Consider the following 18,317-nt stretch of genomic DNA (forward strand, 5'->3'; position numbering starts at 1 on the left):
CGAAGTGGTTGTATCTGCGAAAACCCGTCAGCCTAAAATGCTTGATAATATTTTTTTATTTTATATGATGTGTGATGTCTGAGGCCTTTTGCTTTGGCCTTATGCTTTATTCAATGTGCATGGAATGTTTAATATTGTTATTGTACACTAAATAAAAATATTGTTTTTTGATTTACATGCCAGTAATTCCCTGCTAAGGTACACCAGTACGTTTTTTTTTTTTTTTTGGTGACATGGCATCCATTTGACATGGCGTTTTTGTATACCTTGGGCACAAGTTATGTATAGTTTGAAGCTAGTTTTGTTATGAAGTGTTATTGCTCCCTCAGATTGGGCCCTTAGTGTTTTATTACTTCAAATAAAGATAGCACACTTTTTTTTATTACGATTGTCTTAAAATTTTATTTATAAAAAACATAATTCTTGTCATGAGATTGTTATGAAAAAGTTGCAAGGAAAGCAAGATGACAACAAGGTTAGGGGAGTCCATTACACAGCAATCGCCCTCTATTTCCCAAGTAAAGGCCACTGGTGATTCAAAAAACAAAAAACANAAACAAGCAGAAAAATAGAAGAAATTATTTGCATCAAATATGAAAACAAAATCACCCTGAAAAAGAAGATTAAAAAATGAAAAAGGTGATGCTAAAATAACTGCACCACAAGATGTCCTGAAAGACTGTTAGTGTTGTATATTAACCATATTATGTTAGTGTTTCTGTATTTACAGTCTCGTCCTTGTGATATTCCAGTGTTATTGCATCCCCTGCAGCTCATGTCCCAATATCCAGTAATTTTCAGCTCAATTCACACTTCACCACTGATCTGAAGAGGACAGTAGAGAGATGGAGAATGGGAAAGAGGCAATTGGGGCTAAATGATTAGGATTTCCTGGTCCAGTAAGTTTAGGTAAAATCAAGCACATGTGTCACCCTGCAAAAAAGAAAAAAAAAAAAAAATATATATAAATATATATATATAAAAAAATGTATATATACCTGTTCTGTAGGTTCTTCTACATGTACATTGTTGCATCCTGCATCCACAAAGTTGAATTAACAAGGCCACTGCACTTCCTGGTAGCAATGCTCCTTGGTTAACCCAATACATTTCTATTGGCGAAGGAGTCCAATAATAAAAATTCAAAAGTGTTGGCCCTTTCAATGATCGTAACTGCTTGACATTTGTTTTCACCGAAGGGATGAAGTTTGCAGCAGGTAGGCATGTAAAGCTTTGCATACTTTTGAACTGCCCGTTTGAAATATTTTCTGTGAAGTACACTGAGCTGTGCAGTTTAGAGCATTATCCTGGCATACCACATATAAATCGATGTGCAAAAGTTACATCATTCCAGTTCGTAACAACTATTGGGATCAACTTCTTTACCAGAAGGTTTTCTTTTTTTTTGTAAATATATAGGCCACCCTCTTTAGAAATTTGAAAAAAATATTGGGTGAGAGAAAGAAAGAGGTTGAAGGTTCAAATTCAGTTAAAGTTAATTATGTATTGACATATTTCAGATTCATATACAATTATTTCAAACAATTAAACATAATGTATCCCTTGTTCTGTATTCACAGGACTGGGATAACAATTTCTATGCAAAATACGCTAGCACAAGTAGTTTTTATGTGACTGTATGTTCGTATATGTGCCGGCGCGTTTTGTCCTTGCTGGGCTTCCTCAGGGGTATAGTTGTGTATACGAGTATTGGTATTGCAGGGATGACCAATAACAGTGACAAGTTTCTATATTAGAATCCGGCTGGGAATACTGAAAGTTATATTAATATACCTCCAGCTAATTGAGCTGGGAAGGAGAATTAGTTGGTCGATACGGCTTGTATAATGCAGAAAGTATATATGTAGTTGCCAGTATATCAGTAGTTACCAGATAATTCAAGGGCAGTATTGGTATTGCAGGGAAGGCAAATTATAGTTAGGATAGTTTCTTTATGAGAATCCGGCTGAGAATGCTGAAGGTTATGCAGAAGACAATAAATAGTTGAATATTACATACTGTAGGAGATGCTTCTGCCTGGTTCATGTCAGCGTTAAGGTGGAAGATAGACAGACGGATTCTAATAAAGAAACTATCATCACTATATTTGGCCATCATTGCATTACTAATACTCGTGTACAATACTGTATACCTGAGGAAGCCAAGCAGGGGCGAAACGCGCCGGGTCGGTATACAGAAATACGGTCACGTAAAAGCCACTCATGCTAGCGTTTTTTTTATTTTTTTTGTATAGGAATAGTTATCCTAGTCCTGTGAATACCAGAAGAACTAAGGAATACATTATGTTTATTTGTTTGACATAATTGTGTATGTATCTGAAATAAGTCAATGCATAATTAACTTATCATTGAATTTGAGACTCCAACCTCTTTTTTTCCCTCTCACCCAATATTTTTTTCACTGCATCATTGCAGTTCGGTCAAGAGAGATGAACATCCTGAACCATAGAAAGACCTAGTAAAGATGCCTCTGCTCATGACAGAGGAAGCAGTGTACTTACAAAATCGAATACAAGCATGTATTTTTTTGTTTTATTACAAAAGCGACATTGCCTGTTCCTTCTGCGAAAGAGAACCTCCCCCTACTTGTACAGATTCACATACCATGAATCCATTTCAGATTAAAAACCCAAAACCACACATGGCACTGCTACTAATATTACAAACTTTTAGCTGATACCTGTGAACAGTAAGATGCCCCCTACCCCACATGCCTAACCCTGGATCATTCTCTTACATTTGGACTAAATGGTATTATTCTGTGATATAAGAAATGCACTCACTTTCTTTCTCAAACAAATAAACTTTCTGAACTAATTCCTTATCAAGTCTATTCTTCATTTTATTGCAAAAAATTCACACTTGTGCTTTGCTATGATCATAAAACGAATAACATACAATGCATACATTTTCAGCTGCTTACCACAATATTCAGTAAATACAAAAGTATACAGGAAAAGGGGAAATAATTGCATTAAAAACAAGCTTAAAATATAATGCTATATTTTTTTATTACTCAAAAAAACTGTAAAGTGTAAAAAAATGTAAAATGTATAAAGTGCACTATACAAGAAAAAAAGGAGGGGAGGGGCAATGTGCAGGGTTCTCCCATGAAAGCAGCTACATTCTGGGTATTTTTCTTGGCTTTCAGCAGAGGAACCCATGGCACAGTCAGAAGAGGGGGTGGGGGGCATGCAAATGTAATGTTCTTGCACAATTAACAAAAGAATGTGCAAAAATAAAATACATTTTTAGGTTAAAAAGAAACCAACTGAGCTTTATATTCTAGGAAAACAAAAATACTTTCACAAAGAACTGGCATGAATATGAAACAAATGAAAAACGGGAACAAATGGAAAAGAGCTGGCATTACATACACGTGAAAGATGTGGGGTTAAACTGGTTGGTCTTCAGCATCCCCAAGATCCAAAGATCCCCCAGTACTGAGAGACCTCTCCTGTGACAGAGATTGTTAGTGATAAGATGAAAAGTATGCATAGTTACAACAGAGGATAAATAAATTAGAACACATGATAGATGTCAGAGTGATATCCTAACTAAAGAGTGAAATGTTTACAGGATAATATTTAAAACATTAATTAATGCAGTACATACAGCACACTTCCAAAATGGGACAGGCTGAACAGAATATTTACTAAACACATTACCATTTATTAATAATCTTTTTCATATTTGCTAACATAGTTTATTGAGGTCCTCGTTATATTTCAGAAAAAAACCTAAATTTGTTACACAGAGAATGATGGACTGTCAGATTGTAACATGTATGACGTATGCAAGAGTGATCTCACAAAAGTAGATACTTGCATTAGTAAAAAGTCCAATCACACAACTGTTTGGAAACCAAGAAAATTCCCTTTCATCAGTTATACAAGCATAGAATTTTAGGGAATGGATACCATTTAAATCAATGTGGGTAACACAATTTAATTTAGATAATATAAATTAGACACTCTCAGAAGAGAAGGCTATAACTTATTAGGTGGAAGAGGCTTTGTAGGATATTTACTTCTTCACTGTAATAATCATGTTTCAAAGCAAGTTCAAAAGACAAGGAAAATGGAGAAAAAGTAAAAAAGTGCAAAATTAGTTTAAAATATTCTGCTTGTATCTGCAATGGCTTAGGTTAGTGACAAGGTTTTTTAAATTGAAGTATTTACATTTGTTCACTAAAGTGAACATCTTGCTCTAAAACATTGTTCAAAAATGTTTGTAGTCTTCAAGATTAAACTATGGTTGTAGTATAGTAGACAGTATGCATTTACCTTCAGAGGCTCTAGTTCAGAGAGATTTCCTGAACGATTAAGGTGACGAGTATTTTCCCCATTGTATGGTTCTGGGAAAAAAAATATAAATAAATCTAACACAAGCTAAAAGATGTATATGATTCGCACACACATATATATATCAACAAAATAAAGACACTTTTATACTTAATAAACCTAGCATACAACATAGACTTTACATGGTTCCACTATGTTCAGACAAACCAATATATAAATCACCACAGGGAGTGTTTAATCCTATAAATACGATGTAACTACTCAAAATTGTCCCTTTTTTCCCCCAGACGCATTTCGCTCAATGGCTTCCTCAGGGGATCCTGAGACTTATATTGGATTGACAAAGTATAAACATAAAGAAACTTTTTACATTCTGGGTAAATCAACATTCGCAGTGATTACAAAGTTGTGCATTATATTGTATGTAATACATCCTGAATCATTATACGTATATAATACATCATGAATGTGTAAGAGAATATCCCCCCCCTTTATATATTTATTGTAGCATTATCCTTTTTTCACCAATAATACCAAAGGACTGCTTACCGCAAAGTTTAGACCTTGTATATGGGCATGTTCACACTACTGCATTGTGATAATGTTTTTTTGCGAATGGATTCCCAAACACAACTTATCAAGATGCATAAACATGTGTTGTGCTTTAACAAATGCAAAACGCACTACATTTGTGTGCAATGTTCAACAGCCTATTAAAATAAATAAGCTACTAAACGGCTCCATTGCAACATGCACCATATCCCTGCAATGATAGCAAACCTTAAATTTGAGGTCAGACAGTGCTTTAACATAAAATCATTCCTGATGATTTAGTAGTTAAACTGTTCCTTTCTCTGGTATTTTATTTACACTTTACTCTGGTATGTCATTTACACTTACCTTTAATCCCACAGGTCCCTCGATAGCACTGGTCCTTCCTGCGATCCAGTCCCACTTCGTCTTGGGATTCCTCTTTGTCCCGGTGCTGAGGAAGCGCAGGGCCCAGATATCTTGATTCTTCTCTTCCATCTTTTTTGGCACGTCACCAGATCTCGCACTGTGCAGGTGCGAGATCGGTGATGTAGCTGCTTTGAAGGGAAGGGGGGGGGGAGAGGGGGAAGAGCCATTGTGACTGCACTTGCGTGAAATCAGCATCTCATTCCCCTAAAAGAAAAAAATGCCCCTTCTGTCCATGTTTGAGATCTCGGGCATGTGAAGAAGGGGCACCCAGAGCCTTCCGGGATTCGTGACATAGGCATCCCGGGAGGATCTGCGGGTGTTGCATTTAAAAAAAAAATAAAAAATGAATAACATTTTCCTTTTTATAAAAGGGAGGGTTGTCTACCCTTTAATGTAAAGTGAAAATGTTGAGTTTAGGTACGCTTTAAGTCAAATAAACAAAGACCAGGAATAACAAATTTTTTTATGATAAAAAAAGGTCACCAAGTCAAAAGGATCAAGAATCAAGCTCCCTCTTTTATCCTGCCCATGGCTCACCTATGCGAAGACGGAGAATGAGTCAGGCACAGATCTCACTGAATAATAAAAGAGTTTTCAAAGACCTATCATAAGCCTAAAGGTGGTTAAACTCTCTGGTAAGCCGATTTTTGTGATTTGTGTTTAAGGAAAAACTGTAACCGTTTAGACATATCTTGGAAAATGTTTTGCTTCTCCGGATAAACTATGTCCATAGGGTTTTCTATCTGGGAAGTTTATTTCCCTTAGTGGTTGAAGTGGGTAAATCCAGTTAAAGTGGGGCAATTCAGTGGGTTCCTTAATTCCTGTACTAAGCAGAGAATGCTGTACTGCAATCTCAATCAGTGTCATTGGTCAGGTTTGAGTTCCCAACTGATAGGAATATAATGATGGATGGAGTTCTGTAAATTATAACATGAGAGTGCTGAGAACATACAATAGAAAATTAGAAGACTACACTTCTGGCAGGATCAATAAAATCTCTCTGTAGTTTCATGGCTTTTAAGGAATTGTGCACAGAGATGTACAACATGCAACATGCATGACAAACAACATAGTCTCCTATACACTCCATTTAAAAAAACAAAAAAAACAAAAAAAAAACAAACAGTAAGCAGCTATATGGAAACAATGAGCTAAATATTTAGGTTTAGGTAAAACTTACAGTCCAGTTTCCAGCACAAAGATTCTGTATGGCTCCAGCCGCTGCTTCCAAGACGGCAGGTGTATGCGACAACTTTACAAGAGAAATGTAGAGACGTACTACCTCTGGCTGAAAAAGAAGTTCATAACCTGAAATTGAAAAAAATGTCGTCAAAAAGATGCAAACAGCTTAGTATACATTGGTAAAGTAAAACAAACAAAAAATACAGCAACTTTTTTTTCCTTTTTAATAAATTTGGTCAAAATTTGACATTGCAATCAATAACAAAAAGATATTGCATACATTTTCTATTATATTACACATACATAATTCTCCCTAGCCCTTTTCTGGTGGGTGCAGTACCCAGTAGTCGTGCCTCCACCCGCCTTTTATCTGCTTATCTAATCCTGCTAAGCTGTCATCTATTTGGAGGTTTCGAACTGCTGATGGAAGGAGGGCGGGGGAGCACAGCACAGTTCAGCGAGGATGATATCAGGACACAGCAAGTCCCATCTCCATCTGATGGCACAAGCTGTGTCTTTTTTTTTTTTTTTTTTAATAGAAGAAGAAAAAAAGCTGTCTGTAAAATGTTTCCGCCTGAGTGGGTGTGTAATTTCATCAGCAGCCCAGTGCAATAGTTGTATGTGTAAAGGGAGCATGTCATATTCTACAACCTCCTGTAGAAAGTGTTCAAATCCTTCATATCTCCTAAACCGTTGGTTATAACTACTAGTGAACAACATTTTAGCCCTCAAGGTTTTAGGAATATTAGGAAACGGGGATCACAATTTTAAAAGCTTGTGAAAATACAACATTGGGAGTGCTGTTTTAAAAGCAAGTGCACCAAGGAGCCCTTAATTAAAATGAAAAAAAGAACCCCCCTTTTTCTGTTTCCATCCTTCTCAACTCTAGTAGGATGCTAATTACGATGTACATTTTTGACAACACCCCCTAAAATGTTATTACTTTGGTATCAACAGAACATGAAAAGCTCCACCAATCAAAACACTACCTTGTTACACATTACTGCCTACTTCTAACACTTGAACCCTAATTAGTCTGGAATGGGGAGGTGTAAGTAACTGAAAATGTAGGCACCAGTGGGGAACATCTGTGGCTAAGATCCCCTAAAATGTCATCATTATGGCATCAATAACAAACGCAAAACGGAATTGGGGTTCAGGTATTGGAAGGGTACAGTCATGTATAACAGGGAGGCATGTTTTGATGGCTAACATTGTTTATGTTGTTTGTTTATGTTAAGAGTTTTTGTATGTTCGAAGGTTGCACTGCTAATGAAATTTTAGGGGGGTTTATACACGTGTCCACCACTTGCACCTTAACTTTTAGGTTTCCAACACCTCCCAATTGTTGGGAAATTGGAATTCTAAGAAGAGAAGCAGACAGGGTAGCATAGTATGACAGTTATAGTTTTGTGAAAGGTAGTCAATAATTTAGGGGTCTCACCCCAATGATCCTTGCTATGTAAATGGCATAGATGGTCCGCAAATAGCATTTTCAATTTTGGGATCCTAGGCGCACTTGCCTTTGAAACAGCAACACCAATGTTCAATTTTCACAAATTTTTAAACTTGTAACCCCCAAATCTTGAAAATTCCAAGTCATTACAACCAACAGTTAGGATATATAAAGGTTTGAACACAGCGAGTTGGTAGGCTGCAGAATATGACAAGCCTTTACATACACACAGCTATCACTGTGCTGTCGGTGATGTCATCACACACTCCCACTTGGGTTGATACATTTTACAGGCAGTTTTTATTTTGTTGTTGTTAGAAAATGACCAGTGATGAGGATAGGACACTGGCTGTACCTTCCTCATTTGCCATCATGTGCTCACATGCATAATGCTGTGAAAGCATCACCACATTTGTCCAAACTTCCACTGCACAGGCGTGAGATTGCCTATAACGTCATAAAAAAAAAAAAAAAAAAAAAAAAAAACTCAATCTTACACATGAATAGTTTTTAGGAAGATATGTTACTTGATCTCATGCCTTTGCAGTGCAAGTTCGAGGGATGTGAGGAAGCATCTGGAAGAAAGAAAACGGCAACGCTGGACAAATGGGATAGAAGAGGATACCCTAGACAGCGTGGGACTTGCTGGGCTCAGTTTGTGAACAGATGAAGGGAATGGTTCAGTGTGTGATCAATGTGGCTTAACAAATTGGGCTTCGTTCACATTAGCAGTAAAAAAAATGCCCCTCCTGAGTGACTACTTGGCAACTGCTAGGCACCTAGGATTGGTAGCTGGTGATAACTGCTATGCACCTGGGATTGGTAACAGGCGGTAAGTGCTAGGCTTTTCAGGCCGCAGGGATTCCTGGCGAGAGGTAAGTGAGGGGTAAACGGAGCAAATGCAATCTTATTGCCAATGTGAATTCAGCCTACCTTCAGATGTCACCTCCTAGCACTATACCTAGGTAATACAAAGATCATCATGTATGTGATCGCAGAAGAGCCAGTGCCCTCATCTCATCACTGCCAAAAACAAAAAGGTCCTGTGTAATTTATCCACCCGCAGTATGATAGCTGTGTGTGTGTAAAGTCTGCTTGTCAGATTCTATAGCCTAACAACTCAATGTGTTCAATCCTTTGGATCTCCAAAATTGTTGGTTGTTAACTAACATTTTTACAGGGGACTCTCATACTAATAACCAACATTTCTTTTTTTAATTTAAAAAATTTCAAAATATGGGGATCACAAGTTTAAAAACTTGTGGAAATTGAACATTTGGGTTGCTGTTTTATAAGAAAGTGCACCTAGGAGCCCAAAATTAAAAATGCAAATTAAGGACTCCTGGGACCACTTACATAGCGAGAAACATTGGGGTGGGGGACCCTAAATATTTTACCTACTTTTCAGCAAGATATATTTGTAATACTATGCTGGGGTAAAAAAAAAAAAAAAAAAAAAAAAAAAAAAAGAAAAAGAAAAACCTTCATAATCATCATCTACTAACAGCAAACATGAGCCTGCCAACGTTCCTTACATTAGTTATTAAGTAGGACAATATTAAGTAGATTTAAGACAAAGGTTTCACAAGGAAAACACCCAAGTTAGGAGATAAGAAATTTCCCCCAACAGATTTAAACTAAATATTCTTTAGAACCAACAGGTTCAAGAAGAAAGCCCAATGCTCACGAGGGCTAGGATTCTTATAAAGAAAAAGAAGCCTTACATGGGCTTAAAGTTTGGTGGCCTTGATCTCTTTTGGTTGCACAGTGTAATCAAGTAACTTATCTAGCATTGGCTAGCTGATTATAAACTCCTGCACTTCAGTTAGCATATGGAAGAGCTCATCTGGAGGAGGGGCTTACTACTGATTTCTAAGAAAAATCCATCAAGCAAAAACAAAAAGATGTAAATTATCTAGCCTTGGAACATTAATGAAAATTATATCCTTAAGTTAGTTACCTTTTGCTGGAGTGGTTCTTTTTGGAAATTCCACACTTTCTGGTGCTTCTTCAGAAGTTTTCTTACCTAAAAAAAAAATAAATTCAAAATACAGGATTCTTTTCTCCCAAACAAGCACAAGCCTCCATCCCAGATTATTTCATGAAAATTCCTCCAAAAAACAAGATTTAGGCATTATTAATTTTTCTTCCTACACTCCCCAACCAGCAGAGGAGGAGGTTTTGAAAATTGGTCAATCCTTGCCTTTCTGAACACCTTAATAAATTTGAATTATTAAAGACACATCTATTTGTTAGGAACATCAATTTAAAATTTATGTATGATAAAACATCCAAACCTAATGTACCTAGAGACGTTTCAGAATACAAAGACTTAAGTCCAAGATTTTAAGCTCACTAAAAATACTTCAAGAACTATATGAGGAAAGCCACACATTTTCTCAAGACCCTCCATCTACTTCTTCTACAATAACTACTGTAACGGCTATACCCAAACAAAATTTTTCCCTCCTCTATAATAATACAGTGCTTAACCCAGAAATTTTTTTTAAGCCAGGTGGGAAGAAATTTTAGGTGGGTGGCAGACCCCTGTTTTGTGACCAAATTCTTTGGTACCCACCGAAAACAGCCGGGTGGGTGCTGAAAAGTGCGTGGGGAGAACCCTGTAATAGATAGTATAATGCCCATGTACAACCATCTTCTGAAAGACATTTTAGACTTTGATTTCCAAAGTACACACCCTCCCACTTAAACGTTACGTATGCACAAAAACAAGCCCTTAGCAACCTAGAAAACAAGCACCAGCAGATAGGGGCGGCAACACTGGTATTATGGACAATCGACAACACGAAAAAATGTGCCTCAAAAAATTGAGCAACAAACAGTGGTATACCCTTATTCCATCCAGCACAGTCGACACATTTCTTCAAGAGTTTTACTCTCTTATCCACAAGCATACACTCCAGGATGCATAGATATTAGGACCAAGGATTTTTTGTGGAACAAACATTTTAAGGTCCATAAAAACGCGCAACATCCATCAGGTCGCCCAATTGTAGCAGGCATCAATTCCATCACAGCCAATGCCAGTGACCTCATCAACACATATTTAAGACCCTATGTTTAAAACCTCCCTTCGTATCTTAGACACACGATACAACTGTTGGAAAAACTACACAACATGAAGGTCCCTCATTAACACCCTCATTACAGTGAACGTAGAAGCCCTATATAGTAGCATCCTCTATACTAAGGGCTTACAAACGATTGCCACTATTTTACATACCAGCGACCCCTCACTCCGTTGGTACAATCAATTCATTCTCTCTACTGAAGTACATCCTGTTCCGCAATACCTTCACTTTCAATAACATCACCCATCTACAGACTAAAGGAGAAATGTGCCCCATATTATGCGAATTTGTACCTGGGCAACTGTGAAAGAAATCTTTTTTTCTGATACCAGATTCTTACCCTGCCTCCCCCATATCAAACTTTGGACCAGATATATGATGATATCCTCATTTAGACAGGCCCACATCACCTCATCAATGACCTATATGAATGTATCAAAACTAATAACTATAACCTCAAGTTCACGTTCTGTTCAAATCCCACAAGGATTTCTTTCCTAGACATTTATATTAACATCTCTCAAGATCTTTTCATAAACACCCTATTTAAGAACTTATTTGGTCACAGGCAGCACGGTGGCTCAGTGGTTAGCACTCTTGCCTTTGCAGCGCTAGGTCCTAGGTTCAAATCTTGGCCAGAACACTATCTGCATGGTTTGCAGGTTTTCCCAGTGTCTGCGTGGGTTGCGTGACACAACTATGGACTTTGTACAGCGCTGCATATTATGATGGCACTATATAAATACCAAAGTAATATTAATAGGAAAGAAAAGACAGGGAACACAATACTACATGCCAAAAGTGCACATCCCAGGTCAGATGCTCAGAATCAAACAGAACTGTACTTCTGAATAGGATTTCAAACTAGAAGCCAAGGTACTCCCTAACAGATTGATACTACCATGTTTCCCCGAAAATAAGACAGTGTCTTATATTTATTTTACCTCTGAAAATCTCATTAGGGCTTATTTTCAGGGGATGTCTTATTTTTCTCAAAAAAAATCTATATTTATTTATGTACAAAAATCTGTATTTACCAAAACCTGCAACCAATATTACTATAGAAAGATACCTCTGCGCTACCTGTGACCTGTCAAAATCACAGATTTCTTCTGTTATATACAAGAAGTCATGAATAAGAATTTACATAAATGAGTAATGAAAAAAAAAAACACAGCTTCATAAGCAAACAAGTGCAACATATGAAAATGTGCTGACAATTATTAACATGTGACTCAGAGTTACATGTTAAATCTGAGTAAAAACAAAAAAAAAAAATCAATTATTAAATATGCATTGCTGCTAATGAATGAAATACCAGCAAGGACCTTTTGAAAAGAGAATCCACCAACCTCTGCTAGTGTCACACCAGAGTACTGTAGGTTAATTAACCCTGCGATTTCTTCACCCTTTGCTCGTGCTTTTGAAATCTCCTGCTCTCTCTCTCTCTCTCTGCTCCCTCCATCCTCTTGGTATCCCTCCTTGTACCACGTGACCACACCCTCCGAAGAAGCCAATGGGGCTTACTTTCGGGGGAGGGCTATATTTCAAGCTTGCTCGAAAACAGCCAAAAATCCTGCTAGGGCTTACTTTCGGGGGGTGTCTTTTCGGGGAAACACGGTAAGAGGTTACAGCAAGAAACATCTCAAAAAGGACTTACAAAAAAGTATTCAGACTCTCTTGTGAAGATTACATTTTTTAAAAACACACCACCTTCCTAACCTAAGATTCCTATAGTAACACGTTACAATCAACATAATCAAGACATCCAAAAACGTATATCAAAACAATGGAATATCCTCACATTCCCCAATATTTCGACCCATCTAGGAACCGAGCCTAAGATTATCTATAGAAAGACAGGATGCCTAAAAGACTCTTTGGTTCATAGCCACTAACAAGATACCAAATAGAAAAATGGTCACACCCATTAGTTTCCATGTTGGAACTAAACATGAAATCAAAATCAACTGCATAAATTTTGCAGCCTTGGAGAAAATTACCCCTAACACTCGAGGAGGTGACTTTGATAGCGTTTTTCTGTAGTGGGAAACAAAATAGATATTTACACTAAAAGTTAATAATTTTCCAGATCTAAATGAAGTCTTTAGCTTCAAACCATTTCTACCAACTTGATTTGACTTGTCTTTTACTATTAAACTGTTGGAAGGTACTATATATATATATATATATCCTGTTTCCCCGATAAGACACTGTCTTATTTTTTTTTGAAGGCCAAAATATGCTCTAGGGCTTATTTTCAGGGGGATGCCTTATTTACCCATGAAGAAGACTACAGTGCCAATGTTAGTATTTTCCTACTCCATGATGATGTAATTATCAACAGTACTGTATATGAATTTACCTTGCCTTTTTTCAATATGCAGCCTTACAGGTTTATTAAAATAACAGCACTGTATGTCATTACTGGGCTCTCCCCCCCCCCCACTCTCTCCTCTCCCGTCTTCCCCCTCTATCCTCCCTCCTCTCTCTTTTTAACATTATTCCTGTATCTGCGCAGCATCCGACTTGCAGGGACGGGAGCATCGGCACTTTACCGATGCACCCTAGCATATACTACAATTTCCACTCTTACCAGCTCTTATACTTAATACTGATCGAATAATAAATATATTAACTTCCTATCATATACCCCTCTCCACTCCATTTGCATTATGTGCAATGTACTTACCTTTAGATATGGCATATTGATACACTATCTTAGTTTGATTTTTATCACTTTATACTAACCTAGTCAGTCAATGTAAACTGGCTATTTTCTATCATTTTCCCCCTTAATAACCTTATTATAGATACCCCTACAGTTTTATTTACTTAAACAATTAGCATATCTTCATATCTAATCAAAATACAATACGGTCACTCTCTAATATTATGTTATAGTTTCATCAATTACTTTGGGTGACTTTTGGACTAACATTTATTACAAATACTTACCCTATTTTAGGTACCTACAGTGGGCAAACACCCCAATCCTGTCTACTCCGGAATGGGCGTGCCAACTCACTAACCCTAATTGGGTCACTAAAGTTCTCTATAAAGCTTCAAAAAAAAAAAAAAAAAAAAAAAAAAAAAAAAATCACACGTTTCCCCTCCAAAGAACATGTAAGTTGTTAATCTATGTAATTGTCTTGGATGTATTTACACAATAAATTTAAATGTTATAAAGTAATCTTTTGCATAATACGGGTATATAAGCAAAAGATGATTGACATTTGTTATTACACTTTCTTACAAACTTTATTATATTGGTCTGTAAAGGTTATTGATGGTCTATAATCATACTGGCAAATAACAAATAAATAATTATTTATTTGTGAATTTTTATATTTTTTCCCTTTTTTGATTATTCAAACATATATTTACTGTTCTCTATACTTATAATATACAGTGGTACCTCGGTATAAGTCCGCTTTGGAATAAGTCCAACTTGGTACAAGTCCTGTTCGGACACGAAAAATTTTGCTTGGTATAAAACCTTTGTGCTATGGGTCAAAATCAGTCATAACACCGCGCGCTACAATTATTTACATCTCTCAAGACAAAGCCGCGACTGCCCACGAGTGTCAGTACACCAGTTGCTACCATTCAGTGAACAACCCACGCTATAACTCTCTGTGAATTACAGAACATCTCCTCCTCCTCAGCACCATCCTAGTAGGCACTGAACTCTTCTCAGCAAGGTAAAGTGATGTAAAATTTTCATTTATTTAATCTAATTGCATTTGTATATTTTAGTATTAAGCAGTGTTTAAATTATTTCATACAGCCCCATCAATGTATAATATGCCAATAACTATAGGATTTTTTTTCATAGGATTTTCGATGGATTAATCATTTACCTACTTAGGTATATGTTCCATATAGGAGGTCTCATTGTCTAGTGCCCATACTGAGCCATTATGGCTATAAATTAACTATAATCCACAGCTTTTTGAAGCACTATTATTCATTTTTGCAATGTATTATGAGAATTAATCATTAATATAACTGATGTTTTGCCTAAAAAAATCCTTCTTTACCATGTATTTTTTGGTTGTCAAAATTCAGGGTTGGCAAATAGGCATTCCCATGCAGATCCCCACCAAAAAAACCCTACTCTGAAATTATAATTCTAAAAAAAAAAAAAATCAAAGACTGACTAGATACACATGACTAAATTTAAATTTTCAAACTGAAATCAACCACTCACAAGTTACAGGTTTGGATAATTTAGTTCCAGGCATACAGACATTAGAAGTTATACCCCTGGGTCAAGCTAAATGTATACATTTAGTGATGATTTGGGCTTGTTTTGCAACCACATGACTTGTCACCTCACACTTAAGCCGACCATAAACTCCTGTATGTCAAAAGTATTATATAGTATTCTATATATAAAGTATTGTACAGTTTGGTCCATAAATATTTGGACAGACAACTTTTTTCTAATTTTGGCTCTGTACATTACAATTTTAAATGAAACAACTCAGATGCAGTTAGTTATCACCAGATGCCGGGTTTCCTCCTTTTGAATGCTCTGCCAGACCTTTACTACAGCCACTTCAGTTGCCGTTTGTGGGTCTCTGTTCGAAGTTTAGTCAACAAGTGAAATGCATGCTCATTTGGGTTCAGATCAGGTGACTGACTTGGCATTCAAGAATATTCCACTTCTTTGCTTTAATAAACTCTGGATTGCTTTGGCTGTATGTTTTGAGTCATTGTCCATCTGTTATATGAATGGCCTCCCTAACAATTTGACTGCATTTAGCTGGAATTGAGCAGACTGTATGTCTCTGAACACCTCAAAATTAATTTGGCTGCTTCTGTCCTGTGTAACATCATCGATAAACACTAGTGTCCCAGTGCCACTGGCAGCCATCCAATCTAGCTTTTTTATTCTTGAGGCTTATGAGTGGCTTGCACCTTGCAGTGCACTCTCTGTATTTACTTTCATGCAGTCTTCTCTTTATAGTAGACTTGAACACATGGAAATGAATCTGCGATCATCCACCACTGTTGTCTTCTGTGGACGTCCAGATCTTCTGGCGTTGCCAAGTTCACCAGTGCTTTGTTTCTTTCTCGTGATGTACCAAACTGTAGATTTTGCCACTCCTAATATTGTAGCAATTTCCCAGATGCGTTTTTTTCTGTTTTTGTAGCTTAAATATGGCTTGTTTAACCTGCATGGAGAGCTCCTTTGACCGCATGTTGTCTACTCACAGCAAAATCTTCCACACAAAGGATTTAGTTGCTCACATTTTTATGCAATATTTTTGTTCAACTCACTGAATTAAAGCTGAAAGTCTGCAGTTCAACTGCATCTGAGTTGTTTCATTTAAAATTAATTGTGATAATGTACAGAACCAAAATGAGAAAAAAGTTGTATGTCCAAATATTTATGGACTTAACTGTATATGTAAGGCCATCTGTGCAACAGATAGAGCTTGGACAAAAACGGCTAATGCAACAGGAAAATAATCCAAGCAAACATCAAAAAAAAACTGAAAATATGTTGTAATGAAAAAGTGGGCTAAAATTCCTCTACAACAACGTGAGAGACTGATATACAAAAGTCATACAGAAAACAATTAAAATTATTGCTGAGAAAAGTGGTTCTACAAGCTACTAAATGACGAGTTGTATTTAATTTTTCACAATTGGCATCATTTTTGTTATACAACACTGAAATCTGTTGTGTGTTGCTTTACACCTGAGAGAAGATTTAATTATTTTAAGACTGGCTAAGGACCATATGATATTTTTTATTATGTTCCGGTACTTGAAATGTTAATAGGAGGTTGAACTTTTTCCTACCCGTGACTGTATTTTCTGCAATAATAAAAGCAGCAATAATAGGAAAACATACTGAAAAATATCACATACCTTAAGTTCAGAAATCTGCGAAATTTGTAAACCAAAAGTGACTTATATAATCCCTTTTGTTATCTCATTTAATTGTGCCTGTGCCATAGGCTACTGTGCACTTATTACTGCTCTTTTTTTTTTTTAAGAAAAGGAAGACCCTCTTTGGAGAAGCAAACTGGTAACCAAAATCTGTAAAATTCTTCTAAAGTTCTGAAGGCCCTGATGACTAACACCTGATTCTTCCCCACTGTAGTAAGTATAGTGAATGTAAAGAGTGAGGCCCTAAATGTGTTCACACAGAACTAAAATGCAATTCCAATAAAAAAGGGAATTTATCTGTACCTTGCTGTTAACATTTCCATGACCAATTTCTGACCGTAATATGTGAACTACAGAGTCCACCAGCCCCTCACACTCTCTCATTTTCCTGCGTGCTTCAGAGCGTTCAGATGAGATATTCCTAGAATGACAAGGTTTGTGTTTAAAATGTCCAAAAGTTTGCCCTTAAATATTTTGATATAAAATATAACTTTTTTAAAGCAAAAAACAAAACAAAAAAGGCTACAAGCAGAAGTAGAGATATCCCAGAAAAGGGAGTGGACTGAGACAAAGTAAAAGGTATATAGCTAGTCATTCTTCAGAAATGAACACACAACCTATTTGGGTAAAAAGTGTAGTAAGATCTGAAACACTGCTAATTCTTAGATTTTTCTCACCAAACTAGCAAAACATATGAGCTGGGAAAATAACTAGTGCACTGCTAGAAACATAGTAACTAAAAGAGCATTGTAGCATTTGCTTTATTTTATGTTGAGCGCTGTAATGAAAGGATCAGTACAAATTTTTTTTTAGTGAAATTCTCTGCATAGGTACCTCAAACACCCTGTTGTATTGATTAAAGCCGGTTCCCATTCAATATGTTGGGATTTTCCATCCTCTGTATTTACTGCTTCACCTTCTTTTTGCCATCCAGAATAAGGGACCAGGATTTCCTGGGTCAAAGTGTACAGGGCTTGGTCCACAAGTTCCATTTTGATAGAATCCAGAGAAGATAAATTCCAAAGAGTGCCTAGCAAATGTTTAATAAGAAATAGTAAACATAAGCATACAAAAGGCATATCCAATCGTTTTCTTTAATTTATGGATTATAGGAAACTGAATCTCTATTTAAACCTGCAAAAAAATTTGTCTCACCCGTAACACATTCTGCCATCTCTCTGCCTTCTTGTCCCTCCCCTCTCCTGCGCAAGAGCCTTGCCAACGCTGGCACTCCATCACAGTTCTTTACTGCCATTTTGTTCTCTCGTGAAGGTCCATATGATAGATTCTTTAATGCTCCACATGCTGCCAGTCGGACTGGAGCCCTTGAATCCTCCAGTAGGCTAATTAGGGGTGGTATTCCACGCAGGCGGCAAACCTTACAAAAAAAAAAAAA

At 36.7% G+C, this 18,317-nt stretch overlaps 1 protein-coding gene across 1 annotated transcript in view; it reads right to left on the reverse strand.

Moving 5' to 3' along the window:
* Window positions 1-373: 373 nt before the first annotated feature.
* The window catches only part of LOC140338862 (catenin delta-1-like), a 30,921-nt gene continuing 12,977 nt past the window's right edge, over window positions 374-18,317 (reverse strand). The window contains exons 7-15 of the mRNA XM_072423183.1: window positions 18,077-18,299; window positions 17,756-17,951; window positions 17,171-17,342; window positions 9,883-10,018; window positions 6,456-6,592; window positions 5,225-5,309; window positions 4,307-4,377; window positions 3,398-3,477; window positions 374-933 (exon numbers count right to left, since the gene is read on the reverse strand). Coding sequence (XP_072279284.1) covers window positions 3,415-3,477; window positions 4,307-4,377; window positions 5,225-5,309; window positions 6,456-6,592; window positions 9,883-10,018; window positions 17,171-17,342; window positions 17,756-17,951; window positions 18,077-18,299 — 1,083 coding nt within the window. The 3' untranslated portion in view covers window positions 374-933; window positions 3,398-3,414. The remainder of the gene's footprint in view (window positions 934-3,397; window positions 3,478-4,306; window positions 4,378-5,224; window positions 5,310-6,455; window positions 6,593-9,882; window positions 10,019-17,170; window positions 17,343-17,755; window positions 17,952-18,076; window positions 18,300-18,317) is intronic.

Source organism: Pyxicephalus adspersus, chromosome 10 (assembly GCF_032062135.1).
Source record: "Pyxicephalus adspersus chromosome 10, UCB_Pads_2.0, whole genome shotgun sequence".
NCBI classification, from domain to species: domain Eukaryota; kingdom Metazoa; phylum Chordata; class Amphibia; order Anura; family Pyxicephalidae; genus Pyxicephalus; species Pyxicephalus adspersus.